We start from the raw sequence: 21,582 nt of genomic DNA, 5'->3' as shown, positions 1-21,582 counted from the left end.
TCTCTCTCTCTCTCTCTCTCTCTCTCTCTCTCTCTCTCTCTGTCTCTCTCTCTCTTATATCTTTATATCACTTTCTTTGGGCAGATGCCTGACGGGAACAGAGAAAGACGGTAAGTCATGGAAGCTTTTAGGAGATGGTTGGGTTGTCATTCTACCTTGTCAAGTTCTTTCCTAAGATTTGCCCTGTGGTGGGTTATCTTGAAGCTAGGTAGAGTGATAGACAGTCCCTTGGACATGTAGTTAGCCTCTCCCACAGAGGGCGAGCTTGGGGAACAGACAGATTTACTCGTTTTGTCATAAATCTTGGGATCTATTGATTTGGTCCAACATAGCTTTTGAACTTATATTTTTCATTTGAATGTAAAGTGATGAGATATGACTTAATTTATGTACATACATATCATACATGATGATCATGGGGTAGAGTCTATCATCCCTTCAAGCAATCCTGTCTCTGACTCTGCTTGAGGGTGTCTTGAATGGTGAAGGATGTCCAAAGTATGGTGGATGCTAGAGGTTACACACTTGAACTGAACGGACTGTTCAATGTCAAAAGTCTCTGTGGAGACTATATAGATCTATTACCTGGAAAGATCCAGAATGTGCTGGAAGGATTGTCCAACATTTGTTTGACCATTAGTTCAAGGCATCATGTAAAATGTCTGATGAAGTTTAATATAGGAACCTATCATGAGAATAAATGGGAAATGTCTCAATCATGTATTATGTGTATTTATCTTTAATCCTAGTTAAAGAAAGAAGCACTGTGCCTTCATGGCAAAAGACTGGCCTGGAGCCTTGTGGAAAGTGAGCGTTTTAAGTATTGGTGTCATCACTAGCCATGACCTTGATAATGGCACCTACTGATGTTTGGGTGTCTGTGGTGCAACAGTCAGTGTGCACACACAGTTCAGTCAAATGTCTGAGTCAACTATGTGCTTTCCAACATCAGGAGGCACCGGGCTCTTATGAAACCTATATTACAGTGTTTAGGGTGGATCTTGAGGGAGACCCATGGCAATGACAACCTTGTCTTCCAATGTACCCCATCAATGCTAAGAAAGGAACTAGAAATGCTTCGTCTCCTGGACACCTTGCAGTAATCTCTTAAGACAAACACTTGCTTCTCAGCTTAGATATGTCCCTAACCTGCCTTAATTCCCCAAACTAATTTTTTTCTTTTTACATTTATATATTTATGTATTTAGTGTGTGTGTGTGTGTGTGTGTGTGTGTGTGTGTGTGTGTGTGAAAGTGTGGCAGGGATCTGGCTCCCTCTTTCTGGGACACCTGCTTCTGTTGCTTGGCTTTCTCTTCCCCAGGCCCCACAGGGCACTTTGGATTCAAAGTCAACAATGAAGAAGTAATTCTGAGTCCAGAAGCACCATAAAAATTAGAAACTACAGACTCAGTGTTTCTCCCAGGCACTTTGCCCAGCATCTCCTGGAAGTGCTCTAGTCCTTGAGATTGATGTCCCATTAGAAACACAAGCAGATGCTTCCTGAACTCATAGGGACAGCGAGGCCCAGGGTCTACTGGCTACCTTGTTTGGCTGTCTTGAAGGCTGAAATGGTCATTCTGTTGACACTTGAAGAACAACTATACCCTGGTGCTAACTGCAAAAGAGTTTGACAATAAATGTCCAGATACAATTCAGTAGGTCTTGGGAGGGAGAGCATGTCTGCGCATTCAGAATTAAAAATAGATGCAGAAGATTGCTTGGGTCTAACTTGCTGGATAACTCAGCTAAAGGATGAAACCAGGTTCATTTGCTGGAAGAGCTGACATATTTGCATGTGGAATTAATCTGTGTGTGTCATGTCTTCTAGAAGGTGCCTACTTTTCTTCAGTCCTTCTTCTTTCTTCCTGTGTGTATCTTCCCTCTTATTCTTGTAAAACTGTTCCATCTTCACATACCAAATGCCCTCTGAGAACTCATTACTGTTCTCGGATGTTTTATTGACCTTGTCCTCTACGGCAGGCATTGTGCTGAAAGCAGAGATGAACAAGAGTGATACCGTTTCTGCCTTTGGGAAATGTTTATTTATCTCAAGGCCAGGATCAGCTTTGTCACAAACCATCCAAGGACCAGCATTTGGAAACTGCTGTGTTCAGGCTATTTACAAGTTTACTTTATCAAACAAAGATAAGTGATATCCTTTTGAGATAATTTATAGAGGAATCACACAGGAAAGAGGGTCACATTCCAGCCCCCAACCCAAGGGCAAGCCAATGCTTCTATCACTTCTAATATTTATCCTGGGCATGGAGCCATGCCAAAAGATTGCTTTCTCCTTCATGGCCTTGCACTTGACTTGATGGTCTAAAATGTGACGTGTTTTCTACCTCTATCCTAGAGGCCGGAGAGAGCAGCTCATGTGCCTTCAGAAGTGGGGCTCACTCGAGAGGAACCTCATTTCCCAAGCCTTCCATATCCATCTTTACTGCATATCCCTTGCCAGCATCATAGCCCTAACTAAATATGTCTACTGCTTCTTAGATGGGGGCTCTGTGCTTGTATCTATGTTTGTGCCTTTTGTCTAACTATGTCACTAGATTCTAAACCCGTCAAGGGAAGTTACCCACCAGACTCTGTACCTAGCTGATGCCCTGACAATATCTGTACCCTGATGGATTAGAAGTAGCATTCTTCTGTTACTGCTTGGAACTGCGAGTAAATAAAGGTCTTCATGCCTTGCTCAGTGTCTGCTGCTGGGCTTTCAGCAATGACTTAGAAAGGGTTTTAGTCTACATCCCAAAAGTGTGCACATGAACAGACTTAAAAACTGTGTATTTAATATAAAGGAGACTTCTCAAGCAAATAGTTATGGATATAATGAGCACAAGACAGGAAAGTGTTTTGGTTGCTAGGAAATACAGTTTATTAGGATAGGCACAAGTCCAGCTTAAAGACGTGTCCATCCTACACATGCAGGGATGGAAAGACATTGCCATCCCTAAAGGAGAACTCCTTGGTGAAACTTCAGTGTGACTGGATAATGAGTGTCATTGAATTGCTGCTGCTAATGATTTTTGCTTCACTCGTAGGCATCAAACCCTGGTCCAATATCATGGAAATCCTGGAAGAAAAAGATGGAGTTGACACGGAGCTGTTGGTTTATGCGATGACTCTAGTAAACAAGGTTGGTTGATGTGTGCTCTAGGTTGAATTGTTACCCCTTCAAAAATAGGTATGAAAGCCTTAAACCCCAGTACCTATGAATAGGGTCTTTGCAGATATAACTTAGTTATTAGGACAACTCTAACCAAATATGACTGATGGCCTTACAGGAGGAAGAGAGAGAGAAAGAGGCAGAGAGAGACAGAGACACAGAGAGAGAGAGAGACAGACACAGAGAGAGAGAGAGAGTGGGGGGGGGAGAAAATATGAATACGTACAGGGAAGACAGCCACATGAAGACAGAGGCAGAGATTAGAACGGTGAATCTGTGAGCCAACTAGTAGCAAAGCTGACTGACAACCAACCTAGAAATAGTCAAGGAAGGATCAGTCCATGGAACTGTTACAGAGAACCTAACCCTGCTAACCCCTTGGTTTCAGACCATGAAGTTCTGGCATGTTAAGACACCTAGTTCATGGTAGCAAGTTGCACCAGCTGTAGGAGACTAATACCACGTGAAAATGTTAAATTGTTCCGCATGAGCCACAGCTTTGTTATTGGAAGGCAATAGCAAGAAATGTAAGAAGATGTTTCCTGCTGAGTCTCACCTGTAATGACATTTCCCCGTTAGAATTAGCAACTTGACCTAGAAGAAGTCAGGAAGATGTAAGACTTACCTGTGGAATTCAGACTCTGAGACTGTAGCAGACAGCAGGGAAGAGGTAGGGAGCAGAGTGTGTGGCTCTCTGTCATCTGTAGAAATCTTGGTGCTGGAAAGTCTGATGGCCAGATACCCACAGGCAGTGCTTTCCAAACGGCGCTTGTCTGTGTCTGTTAGAGGGGAGGGGCTGCTGCAGGAACTGTGGACTGGACAACAGTTTGGTCTAGATCCAAACAGTGGGGAGACTGGCTCACCTAAACAAATTTATTTGGAAATAGTTGGAAGTAGCAAGGGGCGGCAATGTGGGATAGATATATGATGGGAAGACACTAAAGGCACAATTTCAGAGGCTGAGGTAAGGACACCTTCAGAGGAAAGGAAGCCACATGTAAGCCACTTTGAAACAAAGGCTATTGGTAAGCGGACTTTAGTTGGTGTTAGCTCATTGGTGGAGGCAGCTCTCCTTAGACAAGGGTTATGTCATAAACAGCCCTCTGGAGTTCTGTGGATAATTCTTAACCTGGCCATACTTACATAAGTGACCCTGCAGTGTGGTCCAGACTGTCCATTTGTCTTGGATTGGACATAAATGACTCCATTTTGATACTGACAACTTTTTGTTTTATTTCAAGTTTACTTCGATTATAATGCCAGCAAAAGATTGCAAAGAAACTATTTAAATATATTACTGAATAAAATCATCAAGGGTCTTGTTTGTAAAATGAAAATCTCAAAGCTATAGGCAGATGACAAACTAGAAAGCTATTGGCCAAAAAAAAAATCCCACAATATCCTGAATATATTAATAAAGTAAAAGAAAAAGGGGGGGGGAGAGAATGAAAGTCCTTTCTTTAGTCAACCGTGAATGCACAGTAAAACAAAAAGACATTCTCCCAGGCCACATGACTGGCACCAGGGGTAGGCCTGGGCCCTGTAGCCCTGACAAGTGAAGCTCGGCCACCTGTCCTTGAAATACCAGCTCAAGAATCAAGTCTGTGAAAAGCAGAGAAGCAAAAGTTAGCTAATATGGGCACATTGGGAAGAGGAGCCAATAAAGAGGTCAGTGGCCGATTCTGGGCTAGTAACGTGAAGTTAAGGTTTAAACCATGGGCAAGAGCCCTGCATTGCTGGTCAGGGTGTGGTCACTGATGCATCATGGTCAGGGCTCTTGTGAGCTATCACTGCCATGGGACGTCTCTTTAAAGGAGACAAGTTCCTCCTTGAAGGCACCTGGGCTTCAGCTTTTCTCTTCCTTAAAATTCCTGTAGACTTTACAGTTCTTTGGGCGTCATTTTCAGATAGCCAAAGGGAAGGATACCGTGTCCCACTTTAGGATAGCCTTACCTCTACCATTACAGTTATAGTTCTTTATAGTCCTGGCTAGAACTTAAAGTGTAGAAAGACTGGCCTTGAGCTCATACTGATGCCCCATCTCTGTCTCCGCTTCCTGAGTGTTAAGATTAAGGGCATGCACCTTGTGTGAGCAGGTACCCTCAGAGGCCATCTCTCCAGGCCCCTGCATTTGTTTCTTTGATTTTAAGATTTTTTTCTTTTGTGTGTATATGGGAGTTTTGTCTGCGTGTCTGTCTGTCTGTCTGTCTGTGCAGCATGTGTGTGCCTGCTGCCCAGAGAGAGTAGAAAGGTTGGCCCCTGGAATTGGAGGTACAGATGTTTTTGAGTGGCCACATGGGTGCCGGGAATTGAACCCAGGTTCTCTAGAAATGATCTTAACTGTGTGACGTCTCTCCAACCCTTGTATGAAGTATTTGCTGCTGAGTGCAGAGCTAACTTACATGCTTGTGACAGGAGACAGCCACACTTTGGGTGAATAATCCTAAGAACTCTTATTTTCAAGTCTGTTCATCAGTTTTCTTTGCTGTGTGATTTGAAGCATGTTTTTGAGGATGAACTTCTCTTTCCTGTCCTTTACAGCCACTGGCCTTGCTCTGTAGAACTCTGAATTCAGCGAAAAAGAACATTCCCTCTTGCTCAGTGTTGTATGCTGTAGTTTTATCTTTCTCATTGGCAGAGACTGTAGTCACTTTCCTTACCGTGGCATCAGTACACGGGCACTCTGTAGTCAGCCACTGACAACACTCATCCTCTGCTGGACATGGTGTGGCACAAACCAGAGACTCTTCGCTTGTTCCTTCTTTTCTGACCCTCTGCTGTCTGCCCACAAAGGACAGTTCTCACCTTGAAGGGATATGAGTTTATTCTAGTCGCAGATTTGAGTGACAGCTCTGGAAACAGGGACGCAGACTAAATCAGATTCCATGTCCCAAGGTGGATGTAGCTTCATGAAGCTTTATAGTTTTTAAAACAAAGAAAGTCATTAATAAAGGCAAGTTTAAAATATATTGGTGGGTGCACAGAAGGTGGTTACGGCTGGATGGGGAAAGCGCTCCACAGGCTCATGGCAACCTTAGCTTTTGAGTTGGTGGGAGTTAGGGGATGGTTAAGTTAATAGATTTCAAAAGGGTTTTGCCTATTAGTCAGTTTTTGTCTATTAGTGTATTTATTAGTTCTGAGAAAGAGGTGGGGAAGGAGCAGCTATGGGTGGGGTAAAGCTAGCCAGTATAAGGTAATGGGCCTCTGGACCTGCAACCTTTCCACCCTCCCACGTCACTGCAGCTGGAGTAAGCCACCCGTCTCTACACAGGCACAGCCACCCTTCCACACCACTGCAGCTGGAATAAGCCACCTGTCTATGCAGGCACAGCTTCCCCCCTAGGAATTCTTGTCGAAATGCCTCATCTATGCCCACCCTGATTAGTTTTTACTATCAATTTGATATATGATGAGTCACCTGGAAAGAGAAAATCTCAAATGAAGAATTTCCTTGATCAAATTGGCCTATGACCATGTCTGTAAGGGAATTATCTCTACTGATGATGGATGTGAGAGGGCCCAGCCTGCTATGGGCAGCACCATCCCCAGGCAATTGGGCTTAAGCTATGAATCAAGAAAGCCAAACGTGCGTGAGAGAACAGGCTGCCAGGCAGAATTCCTCCGTGTTCTGCTTCAGTTCCTACTTAGATTTCTGTCCCAGGTTCCCTCAGCGACGGACTGTGACCTGGAAGTGTAAACCAAATGGGTCCTTTCCAACCCTAAGCTGCTTTTGGTCAGTGTTTTATTGGAGCAAGAGACAAGCCAACTAGAACAATGGCTGGTCTTACACATGGAGAAGACTCTGGAGAGGTCATTCCAGACAGATATAACCATTCCTGGAAAATCCCACAGCCCACTCAAGGGTTCATTTTGCTTTATGAATTGCAGTCATGTTTATGGCTCCAGTAAGTCAAATGCACCAAGCTACCAAACAGAGCAGCAAACTGGAATGTTAATGCGAGTATGTAATAAACAAAAACAAAAATAAAAAGCACCAGATCCTAAAGTCTGGGAAATTCTATTGCAAGTTGGGTGGTTTCTAACCAGAATCAATCTTAGCAAAATAAATGGTGGTATAATAACATGAATTTAAAAACTGACATTTTCATAATTTAAAAAAGGCAGTAAACCCTAGCCTGCCTTGGATTCTGAGACCAGAGTGGCGTTATTGTTGTTGTCTACCTGAGACATCAAGCAGAACCTCTACCTTTCTGCATCCCTATCCAAGTCTTGAAAAGAATTGAGGGAAAGAAATGTCAAAAAGAGACAGAAACCTCCTCTACCATAGCCGAAACCCTTCTTGGTAGAGCCCTTGCTTGGAATAGGGTCTCATGTAGGAGTCATCTCATAGACTAAGATGAGGTAGATGGGGAAAGCAATGGTAGGACCCCAGGGAGCTCTGAGAAGAGGCATTGCTTCATTAGGACCGGGGATAGTTAATCATGTGGGATTCAGGGTAAGTAGATAACTGTTTTAAACATTTAATTTTATTTCTTTATACATTGAGATGGATCTTTCTTAACCCCCATCCATAACCCTTGACAACCACTAATTATCAATGTACTATTATCAATCATGTCTTTCAGGGTCAAATGGAATCTTGTAGCACGTAACCCTTTGAGGCTGGCTTTCCTCTCTATAAAACTCACTCGGATCTGTTTTTGTGGATGTTAATGACTCGCTCCCTTTGGGGAGTATATATGATTGTGCTGCACAGGTACACCCCAGTATATTCACCCATGTGTCTTTGAGAGAGACTAGGCTTCTCTAACTTACCCATTTGCTTGTAGAAGAGGTTGAAGGTCACAGTTCTTGACTTCCACGGGTGATACCTGGGAGAGTGTGGAGCATGGGCTTTACCACGCTGGTTTGATCCCGTGTGAAGGTTTTAATCCTCTGAAACCCAAGGAGGGACAAATTTCTTTGAAGACAGAGTTTGGTCTCTGATTAATGCCAGTAAAGAATTGTTAGTGACAGATCCGGGCAAGACAAAACTCTGAAAGAAACGGAGGTCAGGAATGCCAGATGTGAGGCAGCTGTGGGGCGTTCCCAGCCTCAGGAAACTCACGCCTCCAGCACTTTCTGGCAAGGTCATGTCTTTGCCAGCTGTAGGTGTCCAGTGGTGATCAAGCAGGGGAACTGGGAAAGGCCCAGGTGGGAATGTGGTGAGGGTAGCTGAGCAAATTAGACTGGCAGCCTGGAAAAGGCGACTTTGTGTCTAGGATGTGGGACCTTCCTGCACAGAGGAAAATGCCACAGTCCCATTGCAGCCTGCGTGAATACCGGAGGGCCACAGGTTCAACTCTAACTCACAGTTTTCATGGTGGGGTTGAAAATGGCTGCTTGCAACTTCAGTTCTGTTCCTGCTACTTGGCAAAGGTCTCAGTGACTATTTATTATAGAGAGATGGCTGTCTCATTATTTAAAAGCTGGCTCTCTAAACAAGGGAATTAAGTATAGAATTCCAGCTTAGTCCCCAGGGTTTTTAAGTGAAAAAGAACCTATGGGGCTGGGGAGATGGTTCAGTCAGTAAAGTGCCTGCCTTAAGGACAGGAGGACTTGAGGACCTGAGTGTAGGTCCCTAGCACCCATGCAAAGCACCCAGGTTGGTATGTGTGAGCTAGGTGAATCCCTGAAGCTCATTGGTCAGCTAGCCTCACTGAACTAGTGAGTTTCTACCTCAGTGAGATTCCCTATCTTAAAGGTTATGTTCAAAAGTCATTGAAGAAAACAATGGAGCAAAAAAATCCTCTGACCTACACACACACACACACACACACACACACACACACACACACACACACACTGCCTGTTGATGCCAGATATGGAAATGGAAGGTGGGGGAGTGGAGGGATAGAGTGGAGGCCAACTAGCCTGCCTTCCTTGAGTTGCCTGCTCTATGGTCATTACGTAGTTTGGGGGATCCAGTTACCCTCTCTGCTCCTGCCTAGCATTGCCACCCCTTTTATTTTGTCCTTTAATAAATGTTACAGTTTTCCTGGAAACCAGGGGGTGAGCTTGTGGTGACAGTAAGAGTCTCTGAGTGCATGCCAGGTGGGGTGGTGGTGGTGGTGGCAGTGGCGTTGTCATTGGCCTAGTTATTGGTGGTTCTCAGGTAAAGTCCAGTTGACCACCACTGTGGCAGACACAGGTGTCTGCTGTCCACATGTATGAGTATCTCTTTTAACTTCCAAGTCACAACCTCCTGTTTTGGACCCTTTTTGGGTCTCTTGAGTGATCAAGATGATCACGTCTCTGACCTCAGTCATTGTGAGTTGTAGCCTCTTTGATCAGCATAAAAAGCTAAAAGCCGATGTTTAGTGTACAAATAAAGACACTCTTTCTACCATTGGCAGAGGTTGTCAGAGAAATCGGGGCCATGAGGTGATCCCTATGCAAGTGTCTGTCAGTGTCTTCTGAAGCAAACTAATATGTTGAAAATAAATTTCAAATCCATGTGATCTTCTTGGAAATCCAAAGGCAGGGAAATGAATAGGGGCCAAAGAGCAGGGCCTGGATTCCAGGCTGGAATAAGCCGTGTGGAGGCTGGGCTGGTGGCCCTGAGAGGGGCTTCCCCACAGTCTACAGTAATTTCCGGTCCCTCCCCTCCCTGAGCCTTCATCTCCCTGGCATGTAAGAGGCGGGGCTCGCACTACGTCTCCAGGCTTCTTCTGCTCTGAGAGGGCCCTGCTGAGATTATCCTCTGGTACGAGAGGTAGAACTCAGAAAAGTCTGCTGCTTTCTCCCCACCCCGCTCTGTCTTATTGGCTCTTGGTTGCTGCTTTGAAATTTCTCATGTTTCCCAAAGTTTCACAGAGCAAAGAGAGGCCCTGCTGAACTTCAATGGGAGAGAATCATCAAATTATAACCCACACTGTTCCATTGATTATAACCGAAACGTCAAACCTAGAAGCACGTTAACTTTCTTCTGGCACGTGACAAATCCCACACGCTAGGTCTCTTGGAGCAATGAAGGCACGCTGCTCCTCACACAGTTCCCAAGGGGCAGGCGTTCAGACAGGTCCTTGCTGGGTTGTCTGCACAAAGTCTTCCAAGGCTACAGTCAAGATCTGGCCAGGATGGACTCTGGCAGCCTTTTGTGGTTGTCTGCTGGACTCCTTTCCAGACAGCTGTTCAGCTCATTGTGTCTTGCTCTTTTCTTCCAAACCAGCCTGAGCTCAGGGGAGACCTACGCCTTCTTTTAAAGGCTTTGCCCACTTACCACGGAGGATTATGTGATTTGGAACCTTGACAACACCTGCTAAATCCCTTCTCCTAGCTAGCCTAATGAGTGTCACAACTCACCCACAGGAGTTCCCAGCCCCCACTAGGTCTCAGGTTGCCCCCAGGGGCAAGAATCCAGAGTTCACCCTGCTGGCTTCCAGGAGATTTCCTCATTGAATGAACTTGTCATGTGTCTTGCGCTGTTGTGGGTTGTTAGAACTGAGACCACTGGATCCTATGAACATGTCTTCATTGCCTTGTGATGTTCCCCTAAGATATGGCTGTATCCTTTTCTTCTCTTGCAGACATTGGCAGGACTGCCCGACCAAGACACCTTCTATGATGTGGTAGACTGTTTGGAGGAGCTGGGCATCGCCGCTGTGTCCCAGAGACACTTGAACAAGAAAGGGACAGACTTGGACTTGCTGGAGCAGTTTAATATCTATGAGGTAACAAATGCGCCATTTCTAAGTCATCCACAGCATCAGAAAAGGTCAAAGGATGATGTCACATGTCCTCCAGGCCCAGGTTCTAAGCGTGGTACAAGGGGCTTCCACACCATGAGAAATGTTCTAGAAATGCAAGGTTTCAGATCCTACTCTGTCCTCCTGAATCAGGAACTCAAGAGTGGGACCAGAAATCTTGCCCCAACAAGCCTTCCAGGAGACCCCAGTATGTGTTCAAGCTTATGAACCTTCAACACAGAGAAAACTCAGAGCTATTCTTTTTTGAAGAACATGTGCTCTGTTGTCAGGACCTCTACTCAAGGAGAAATCAGGTGGAGAGGCAGGATCAGGGAGGAGGAAGGGGAAGAAGGGAGGGGCTGAAGGAGAGAGCAAGGGGGAGGGCTATTCCCCTGGACAGTGCGAAGTGGAAATTCATAGGGTATTTTTTAGAAAAACCTCATCCCCCATGTTAAAGACAGAGTCTCATGTAACCCAGGCTAGCCTCAGATTCCACATGAGGCCAGGGTGACCTTTAATACCAAACATATCCTGCTGGCTTCACTTCCCAAGTGCTAGAATTGCAGGCACATGCCCATTCCTGGGACAAAAGACAGTGCTTTAATGACGCTGCCCAGCATGTGCTCTCTTCTGGGCTTTCTCTTGCCTTATTGGAGTGCTTTTCTCTTTGCTCTGGTATGTCACAAGGAAAGAAAAATCAAAATTGAACATCAAACTCCACTGCTTGTCTTTGTACCATGTGACATTATTTAAAACACAAATATGACAGTATTTTGTAGGCAGAGTTGTCAAAAGTTCCTGGCTCCTATTTGGAAGCTGCCATTTGCAAACATGGTTAGTCATACCAGGACAGAGGAAACAGTATTAGAATCATCCATTTCTCTTTTGTGTCTGTGTAAGTGAGTGCCCTACCAGCACTCTGTCCCCAGCTTTCCGGTCAGCCATTAATAAAAGGATGGGTAGGGAAGGAATCCTGACCTGCTCTGTCTCCATGTTGTTCTGTGCTGTAGAAGGAGCTGCGGGCAGGCCTGCTTTTTGTCCCGCCCAGCTCCCGCACGGCTAGCTTAGCCCCAGAATAATTACACAGAAATTGTATTTACTTAAATGCTGCCTGGCCCGTCATCTGTAGCCTCTTATTGGCTAATTCTCATATCTTACTTTAACCCGTATCTAATAATCTGTGTAGCACCATGAAGTGGTGGCTTACCAGGAAGATTCTAACCTACGTCCATCTTGGACCGGAGCTTCATGTGTCTGTCCTAGAGAGGGGAGGTATAGTGTCTGCCTTACTTTCTTCTTTCCAGAATTTTGTTCCGTCTTCCCTGCCTACCTATGTTCTGACCTATCAGGCCAAGCAGTTTTCTTTATTAATTAACCAATGAAAGCAACAGATAGATAGAAGACCCACCTATATCACTGTGCAATGGGTCAGCATATGTGATTGGCTAATCCTGGAAAGTAGCAAGGATGGGAAGGATGCACGAGAGCTCCCCTCTGTGTCCATCTTCAGGGAAGCAAAGCTCTTGGGGTTGCTTAGTGGTGGGTATTGCTGCTTCCCATTTCATTGTTAAGTTAGGCTTGACATGGCACTGGTCTCCACCGATGCCTTTGGTGGTCCAGCTATACCCAACTTCCCTGTATCTTGCATGTGGAAATTGGGTCATTTGAGGAAGCTTTCTTTACCTTCTTCTCCACTTTATGTAGGTTTCTTTATCCCTACTCTCCAGTTGGCAAACTCCTTAAGTATCATCTCCATGAAGCCTTGCTCCCCATTCCCCACTGTTCATAAGCGAATGTCCCTGCAGCTCTGTCCAGCAGTTCTCATGACTACCCTGTCTGTCTGTCACTTTGAGCTACACTGAGACCTGTGTCTCCTGCCTCTTTCTAATGCCAGGGCCTAGCACAGCTGCCTAGAGTTTATTAAAGGCTTGGATGCCTCCCTCTTGTGAGCATCACACATGTGGATACTAGTGTCTCCAGGCATGGTTTATTCTGATGCCCGAGTAATAACTCAGGGTGACAACCCCATGCTTTAGGTAGCAGACAAAATCTGGATCCTCATTCTAGTCTGAAAGTTAATGCATTCTAGAAAACATTTACTGACATAGGCAGCCAATTTTAAATATGTCACGGAGAGCTAGAAGAATCAACATGCAGAGCCAATACTTTCCTCAAAAAGACTTTGAACTTCTCAAGTGCCTGCAGAAAGCTCGGGTAGACTTCTTGGGTGCTTCCTCATGGGGCAGGATGTCTGGTGGCCATATGTCTCGGGCTTTCTGGGACAGGCCTTGTTTTGTGTAATTTAATTCCATTTCAGAAAGGTGATTTGATCCATGTTTAATTAAATTCGTTGAAATTTCTTAGCCACATGTGATTTTTCAAATACATAAATGGCCAAAATAAAAAAATCTTTTGTCAGATCAGATGTGTTAACTTTTGGTTCTAAAAATGTTCTTTCTCTATGGGGAAAGACATCTTGCTGCTGGAGACTTCCAGCTAAGAAATAGCTGTTACTTTTAAAACTTGTTTACTAATGGTTTCCCTTCCCTGAGAGCTTTCCATCTCATTGGTGATTAAAAATGTGTATCAGTTATCTTTTGCTGTGTCCCCAACACACCATAAACAACTGGTCTAAAAAACCTCACTGATCTTGGTTCTTGGAATCAGGAATTTGGCCTGGCTCAACTAAGATGCTTTTAGGTGGTTCAGCTACCTGGTGGCCTTACTGGGCCTGAAAGGTCTCATTTAGCCTTGATCATCTGGTTTTCAATTTGATTTGGGCTCTTGTCTAGACCACAAGTGATCAGCTAGCTCACTCCCACTTCTTCACAGGATAGCAACATTTGTGAGAAGCAAGACTAGCACAAATACTTCCAGGCTTGGTGTCGTGTTTACCGATGGTTCACTGGCCAAAGAAAGTCAGTCACATGGTCACGCCTAACCTCTGTGTGGGAGGGGTTGGCACAGAGTAAGGAAGCAAGGAGGTGTGAGTGTCTATGTGGATAGGTTGTGACCCTGACATGCACCTCACCTAAGAGCTGAACTGAACTGTGTAAGCATGAGACAGCCATGTGGAAAAGGGTTACTAAGATGGCTGTCCATCATGGGTCACAGTCATATTATGATAAAAACTCAGAAAAAATTCAGAGGTAGTGGTTTTGAGCCCCATTAAAAGTGTTCAAATTGTTCAGAGCAAGTTACACAACTAATTCTAGACTCAAGGATGACACAGCGTGGCGTATAAGTCCCTGGAGACCTAACACCGTACAGTCGTCAGTGTAGCTCACTGGTAGAGCATGCACATACCATGCACGAGGCCCAGAGCTCCCCTCTAGCGCCTCTCGTCAAATCTTAATATTTGATAATATTAAGATCTTATTATGTTAAGCAGGATAATAATAGTGTGTTTATGATTTTAGCAATCTTCTTAGGGATATATATTAAAATATTTACAGATGATAATAATCTTAGACATTTCATTGAAAAATTGACCATGCTCGGGTTGAGGGCAAAATGTGACATGTAAATGAGCAAATCTTGATTCTGAACTAACAAGTGTGAGACGACCGTGGGTGACTGTGGGTGACCCGTGGTGGCCGTGGATGACTGTGGGTGACCATGGGTGACCCGTGGTGGCCGTGGGTGACTGTGGGTGATTGTGGGTGTCCGTGGGTGACCCGTGGGTGACTGTGGGTGACTGTGGCTATCTGTGGGTGATTGTGGGTATCTGTGGGTGACCGTGGGTGACTGTGAGTGACTGTGGGTGACTATTGGTAACTGATGACTGTGGGTGACCACGGGTGACCGTGGGTGACTGTGGGTGGCTGTGGGTGACTGTGGGTGGTTGTGGGTGACTGTGGGTGACCATGGGTGGCTGTGGGTAACTGTGGGTGACTGTGGGTGGTTGTGGGTGACTGTGGGTGACCGTGGGTGGCTGTGGGTGACCATGGGTGGCTGTAGGTGACTGTGGTGGCTGTGGGTGATTGTGGGTGGCTATGGATGACCGTGGGTGACCATGGGTGGCTGTGGGTGACTGTGGGTGCTGTACCATCACACATTCTCTACTCATCCCTGTCTGTTGTATATATCTGAAATTTCCACAGTAAATGAGGCTTAAAATACTGTGAAAAAAAAAATCATAATGAAACCATCCACCTCCGAATATTTACTAAAAAGCACAAGAATCAAAGATATCAGCATCTTGTAATAATTGCAGCATAATTTGCTATAGCTCCTCTTCTTGTCTTTTTTACAAAGAGAAGCTTGTTACACAGTCCAGGCTGGCCTTGCCTTGGAATACTTCTGCCTCAGCTCCTTAGCTGCTGGGACTATAAGCTGTACCACCACACCTGGCTGCACCCCTCCTCCCCATCTTCCTTCTTCTTCCCCCAGTTCCCTCCTCCCCCTTCATCCTCCAATCCCTCTGTTCTCTTCCCCCCTCCGTCCTTCTCCTCCCCTTCCATCCTCCCCTTTGTCTTCCTCTTTGGCAAGTGTTTTGTCATGGATCTGAATCTGTGATATTCCCAAATGAATTATACATCACAGTGATGCCTAGATCATTGCCTCTGATTCCTCTCTTCACTAGAACTTTCTGGTCAGTCTCCCCTTTCCTCGACATGGAGCAGTGAAAGTGACTCCCCCCACCCTGCCCCACACACTGCTTCTCGGGAAGGCACTGTGAGTGGAACATCACTCTATCCTTGGACCTTTGGGGTTAGACAAGGAGCTAGGAGTATCTGAACTGTGATTCAGACCTGCTCATATCACTGCAAATGTGTGCTTAATAGAAACAGTCAACAGTTCAGGCCAGGGGAAGTTCAGATGGTCTAAGAGCCTTCTGTCAGAAATGGAGGGAAAACAGACTGGACACTCTCAGAAGCTGCCACTGGGAAGGTGTTCCCATTCCCAGATTTGCCCACACAGCACTGCTTAGGGTTTTAAAGTTTTCATGGCAGCCATGACTGGCCAATTATTGAACTTCACTTTTAATGTTTGTGCTTCCAGACAGAACTCTTGAGAACAGGAATTTCCAGGGAGACTGCAGAGATGAGCCTTGGGGAACTCGTCAGTTCTCACCTCAAGCCTTTAACACCATGTTCGGGAATAAATTCTAGGGGCAATAAAATGGCCAAAAGATTTTCAAATATCGTCATTTAGATAGGCCACACCACATCCATCTTATCTAAACGCTGGGGCTGGAGGAAGTAGGGAATGAAGGGTGGAGATGGATGACCTGTTGTCCATCAGCCGTGTGTCTTGGGGACTGGTCTACCTGTCAGGGGAAGAACACAGGTGTGAAAATGTCTGGTGATCGCTTCTGTGGAAGCCACCTCTCCTGTCCTGGGGAACATACAATATGCCCAACTCTCTGTCTTCTCTTTATTTCTCCACTCTCTCACTGGGAAGGATTAAGTTGTAAACATCTTCAAAACAAGAAAACATACACACTCAGGGGTGCCTAGGACCACGTGACTCTACAGTTGCTTAGTCTGACAGGCTTCAGAGCTTAGTTGAGCCTGGTCCAGCTGGACTGAAGGTTGCCTACCTAGTGGATCTGTGTAAAAGAAGAAAAGCCCCTCTCACTATTCCCCACCATGGACTTTGCTCATCTTCATTTCTTCTCATCGTCTGGTCTGTTTTTTATGTGCACTGCCTGTAAATCTAGACAGCCAGAGCGCCTCCTCTGGTGTTAAGGAGACCTTTGTGCCCATGTCAGCTCTGCCACTAATGAGCTAGATGTGACCTGTAGCCAGTCACACACTCTCTGGTCCCTTGGTGATAACAGCTGTGTTCGTAAGGATGTCGAAGGAGGGGAGCTTCTCTGCAGATGGTACTCAGGAAGTGGCTCTCTCCTCTGACCCAAGCCCAGAGGTAGAAACTAGAGGGCAGCTTCTAGGTGGAAGGAGGAGGCCACTGGGGAGGTCATTTAAGAGGGCGTCTTTTTCTGTGATGCTCTCTGCCTCCTGGCCACCATGGAGTTAGCAGCTTGGTCCTCCACTTCCTGAAAGCCATGGAGTGGGTTTTTGCTTCCTGGGTACAAGGGGGTTAGCTGCTTTCTTCCACCACGGTCTTCACTGTGATGTCATTGTCATTCCATAGATGTAAACACACCCAAACCATCCAACTCGCTGAGCCAAAACAAATCTCACCTGTTAAAGTCAACTTTCTCAGGCATTTAGTCACAGTGATAAGAATCTGACTAAAACATTTAGATTTCAGATAATTTAATACATTTTTCTTACTTAGCTGTCTCTCTATACAGATCTATATTCTATGGATACCCATTTGATCCATAGAATGCCTAGTGACAGGCACAGTGCAATCACAGATTGAACTGACTTCTGGACACATGTAGGGGTCTTTGAGATTGAGTAGAGGCCTTCAATACAGGGAAAACAGCAACAACAAAAAAGCAGTTTTAAATCCACTTATAGGTGACATATAGTCACAATCCGGACTGGAAAAAAGCTCTCGAGTTTGGCTTGCCTGATACACTCTGCTTTTTCAGGTGGCACTCAGGCATGAGGATGGTGATGAGACAGCTGAGCCACCCCCCAGTGGGCACCGAGACCGGAGGAGAGCCAGCATGTGTTCTGGTGGCAGTGTGGGTGAGCACCAGGGCCTTGACCGCAGAAGGAGCCGTAGACACTCAATCCAGAACATCAAGAGCCCACTGTCAGCTCCCACCAGCCCTTGCTCCCAGTCAGTTCCTGCCTTCAAACCCAGCCAAGTTCGCGATCTCTGTGAAAAGTAAGCTCAACCCCAGTGATGGGGAGGGAATACCTCTGGGGAGAGGGAAAGAGAGACTGTGAGTCACATGTACTGACCATGACTCCCTCCCCACTAGATGGTTAGGGTGTCCTGGCCTTGTTTCCTTCCTTTCCTCTACCACTAAACCATTCCTCCCTCAGGGAACTTCCCACTCAATCTGCTCTTGATGGCAAGCATAGACTTGACCTTGCCAAACTCATTTTGTATTTTATAGAATAGCAAAGAGTCCAAAGTACAAAACCATGGCCTAGAAATAAATGGTATGCCACACGGCAATGCGAGACTGGAATGGTTCTTGAGATAATGGAGCCTTATTCAGATTGGCTTTAGATATGTGAACATACATATGTAAATTTAAAGATATTTATTTTTATGCAGCACCTACTCATTTGATCATTTAGCCACTCAGTAAACATTTTATTGAGTGTCCAATATAGGTCAGGACCATGCAAAGGTATAAAGACACATACACAACAAGAGTATGATCTTTATCTTCATGAACCTCACATCTCAGCTGGGGAAAGAGAATAAGGTAGATAAAAAGAAATATAAGAAGCTTGACTCTACCTCTGGTGGCCTGGAAGGATTGGGGAAAACAGGTGCAACAGAAGGATGGCTGGGCTTCACAGTCCTGAGACAGCTGCTCCAGGAGGATGCTGTCTTTTTCTGAACCACAGAGCTTGACCATCCATCCCATTCATGGTGGTGCGGTAGGATGTAAGTCATGCTCACATCAGTATCAGTAACAATAGTTCCACCATTCTCTCTCAGCCTGGAAATATTTCTGGGAGTCAAATTTAGCTTACCTAGCTACATGGTGATGGAGAAAATAACTCAGCATACATCAGGCCACCTTTAGAAAGTCAATCATCAAGAATATTTGGGTTTCCCCAGCCCCCATCGCAGAGAGAATAACCCAGCATCTCCATCATCAAGGCACAGCTAAAGCAGTCTGGTGCTCATGTACCTGCTAACTAGGAAGCCGGAGGGGTCCTGGTTTGAAAGTCATGTGCAGCATGCATGGTCTCTTTCTGTGTCATGGCCCTAGACATGGTCCTGATTCTGAGTTCGTGTGACCAGCTCTACTCTAGTGAAAACCCCTAACTTCTGAAAAGATTAAAATAAGGAAGCTGCTAGCTAGGGGCTGTACTGGGAGAAGGCTTCAGGTACACTGTGGTTCAGCCCTGGGTAAGTTTCTTCAAGATCCTGGATCACAAAATACACAGCCCCTAGCTAGCAGCTCGAGGAATTGACTCAGAGGAGGTTGAGGGAAATGAACACAGTAATTGAATACTGTTTTAAAAACCAATGGAGATGCTGAGGGCAGGGGTGTGGTGAGCCTCGTTGGCCCCACTGGTTCTTCACTGTCTGATTCTGTGCTTGTTTCTGGTCTCTTCTGCTTTTAAAAGGTCCTTATGTTGTGTGCTTAAGTAACAGCATCTTCTGATACACTAGCAAAGATGGGGGCAGTTCAGGGGACTGTCCTGAGAACAGTTCATTGTCTCCAAGTTCTAGGCTCAGCAGGAGTTCAATCTGGGGTGGGGAGAAGATGGAGAGATGCTGCTCTAAACAATGCTTGCTTTGTTCTTTTCAAACGCTATGCGATTTTCATTGTGCCGAAGCTATTGCTTTAATGTAAATTTTGTAATGTTTGGGGAAAGCGCTTTCCAGTTTGTAGAGATAGGAAACACTGCAGAGAGCTGGGGTGTAGCTTAGCATGGAGTGCTTGCCTAGCACACGTGGTGAGGCCCCGAGCTTGATCCTTAGTACTGCGAAAATAAGCAAATGTAAATAAATTAAAAATATAAACCTGAAAAGAGAAGACGTCCAACAACCTTGTAACTTTAAAATGATTTTGTTCATAAAGCCTGTTGGAGAGAGGCTGGGGTGGCATCATCATGGTGCAGTTCTCCTCAAGACAAGACTGCAATGGGGGAAAGGATGGCAAAAAAGGGGGGATGGTCACTGTGTGCTTAGCAGTGTCCCCTGCTCAACATCTGTGACTTAAACTATACTTCAGACTCAAACAGCTATTAGGACCCATTCCTTGGAGGCCTGGGAAGCAATGCCTGTGAACTCCCTGGACATACTTGGTGCTCGTCTGTAGCAAGGTTCCTGTGCCACATAGGAGGAGGACTCGGAGGCTGGATTTTATCCTTCTGTGACACAAGTCGTACCTACCCTCTCAAAGATGGGAGAGTGTGAGAGGGCAGAAAGGAAGTCGTGTGGGAAATGTGCGTGGAACTCCTTGCTCATTTCATTTGAGTTCAGTTCTAGAAAAGACCCTCTTGTACAGGAGGGCAGGATAGATGCCAGACAGCAGGTAGGGCGGGCTTTGTGGTGAATAGCAGGAGTAAGGGATGGGCTGAGCCAGGAGTTAAGCTCAAATCTTGACTCAGTGCTCAAAACTACTTCCCACCTTCCCACTCTTAAACATATTCACTGAACAAGACTTACAGGTCAGACTTTTTAGGAAAGAGAATTGGTTGGCATACTATATGGACATCATCTTTACTGAGGTAAATATAAATACTCAAGAACTGAAAAGGTCGCCACGTCACATACCATGAACATGTATGCTTCCTTGCACATGTAAGCCTGCCAGCTTGTTACTACCATTTTAGTGATGTTAGTGCACATTACTGGGCCATGGCTTCTACACTGGCCCTTGGTCAAATAAGGTAGAGTTTATTGATCATCTGTCACCTGAAAAATTTTTGTGTGATGTGTGTACCATAAAGAATTTCATCTCTGCACTTACTTTTTGCAGACTTGATTATAAGAAGAAAAATTACAGCCTTTTTATTTACTACTGAGAAAATTATTTGGGCTCGTCTAATTAGCAAAAATGAACCCCCCCCCCACTCCAGCAGTGTATCTGACTCACGTTGCTGCCATTCCCAGGACTAAAATGTTCTTGAAGTTTGTCTAGCCTGAAGCAGGAACCCAGTGGAGTTCACGTACAGGCTGGGGCTCTTTCCTTCATGAGTATCCCATTCTACCCCATATTTCCTGCTTGTTAGGGAAGTCTCTGACCTTAATTTGCGACCCTAAACATGCTCCTGTTCAACCAGGTGCTTGCTTTCAGCGCATAATAGATCTCCATCTGTCCCGTCTTCCAGTGTTTCTGATATGAAGTACTGTACAGGACCTAGTGTGCAACTCTGAATTCCATCCCGTTGAGTTGCACACAACATTCCACTCTCCAGAGGTAATTCCGAACTTCACTGAGTCAACTGATGCTTGCATGGTACCATCTAGCTCTCAGTCATGTGTGCATTTGAAGGACACGGAAGAGTGAGCTGGCGAGTTGTGCACAGTGACAGCTGGCTGGGGAATGGAACATAGAGATTTATGCCATGTACACCAAAGGGCGGTAATGGCGGGTTGTCATGTAAAGTTCCTAAGTCATGAAATACTAATCTCCTGATGTTTTTCAACTGCTAAAAATGTAAAATATATACTAATGTTCAGATTCTCCAAAACAGATATTAGGCCAGATTGAGCTCACTGGTTATATTTTACCAACTACTGTTCTGAGGAGACAGACATTTTTAGAGAAATGGAGGGGAAATGGGCTGAAATTGCCAATGAGGATTATGTGAGGAAGAAGGGGGGGACCCACCATGCCATGTGAGAGGACTTCGGGGATCTTATAGTTGCACTACAACAAGAAAATAAAAGGAGGTGTGATGTGGCACAGACCCTGTGCTTGATCCCTGCCATCACATAAGCCAGACGTAGTGGTAGACACTTATAGTCCAGATGTGGCGGTAGAAACTTATAGTGCAGATGTGGTGGTAGATTCTTATAGTCCAGATGTGGTGGTAGATTCTTATAGTCCTGGCACTCAAATAGTAGACAAGAAGATTGAGAGTTCAAGGTCATCATCAGCTACATAGCAAGTCTGAGGGCAGCTTGGGATATATGAGAACTTGGGAGGAAAATTCC

At 45.3% G+C, this 21,582-nt stretch overlaps 1 protein-coding gene across 6 annotated transcripts in view; it reads left to right on the top strand.

Moving 5' to 3' along the window:
* Fhod3 (formin homology 2 domain containing 3) overlaps positions 1-21,582 on the top strand; it is a 430,213-nt gene that overhangs the window by 287,243 nt on the left and 121,388 nt on the right. For all 6 annotated transcript variants that reach the window (XM_013349359.2, XM_026783506.1, XM_026783507.1 and 3 more), the window contains exons 8-10: positions 3,048-3,142; positions 10,702-10,845; positions 17,369-17,610. In XM_013349359.2, the coding sequence (XP_013204813.2) occupies positions 3,048-3,142; positions 10,702-10,845; positions 17,369-17,610 (481 nt within the window). The remainder of the gene's footprint in view (positions 1-3,047; positions 3,143-10,701; positions 10,846-17,368; positions 17,611-21,582) is intronic.

The sequence above is a fragment of the Microtus ochrogaster genome, chromosome 18 (genome assembly GCF_000317375.1).
Source record: "Microtus ochrogaster isolate Prairie Vole_2 chromosome 18, MicOch1.0, whole genome shotgun sequence".
Taxonomy (NCBI): domain Eukaryota; kingdom Metazoa; phylum Chordata; class Mammalia; order Rodentia; family Cricetidae; genus Microtus; species Microtus ochrogaster.
The sequence above is the reverse complement of the archived record's forward strand: the minus strand, read 5'-3'. Positions and strand labels throughout refer to the sequence as shown.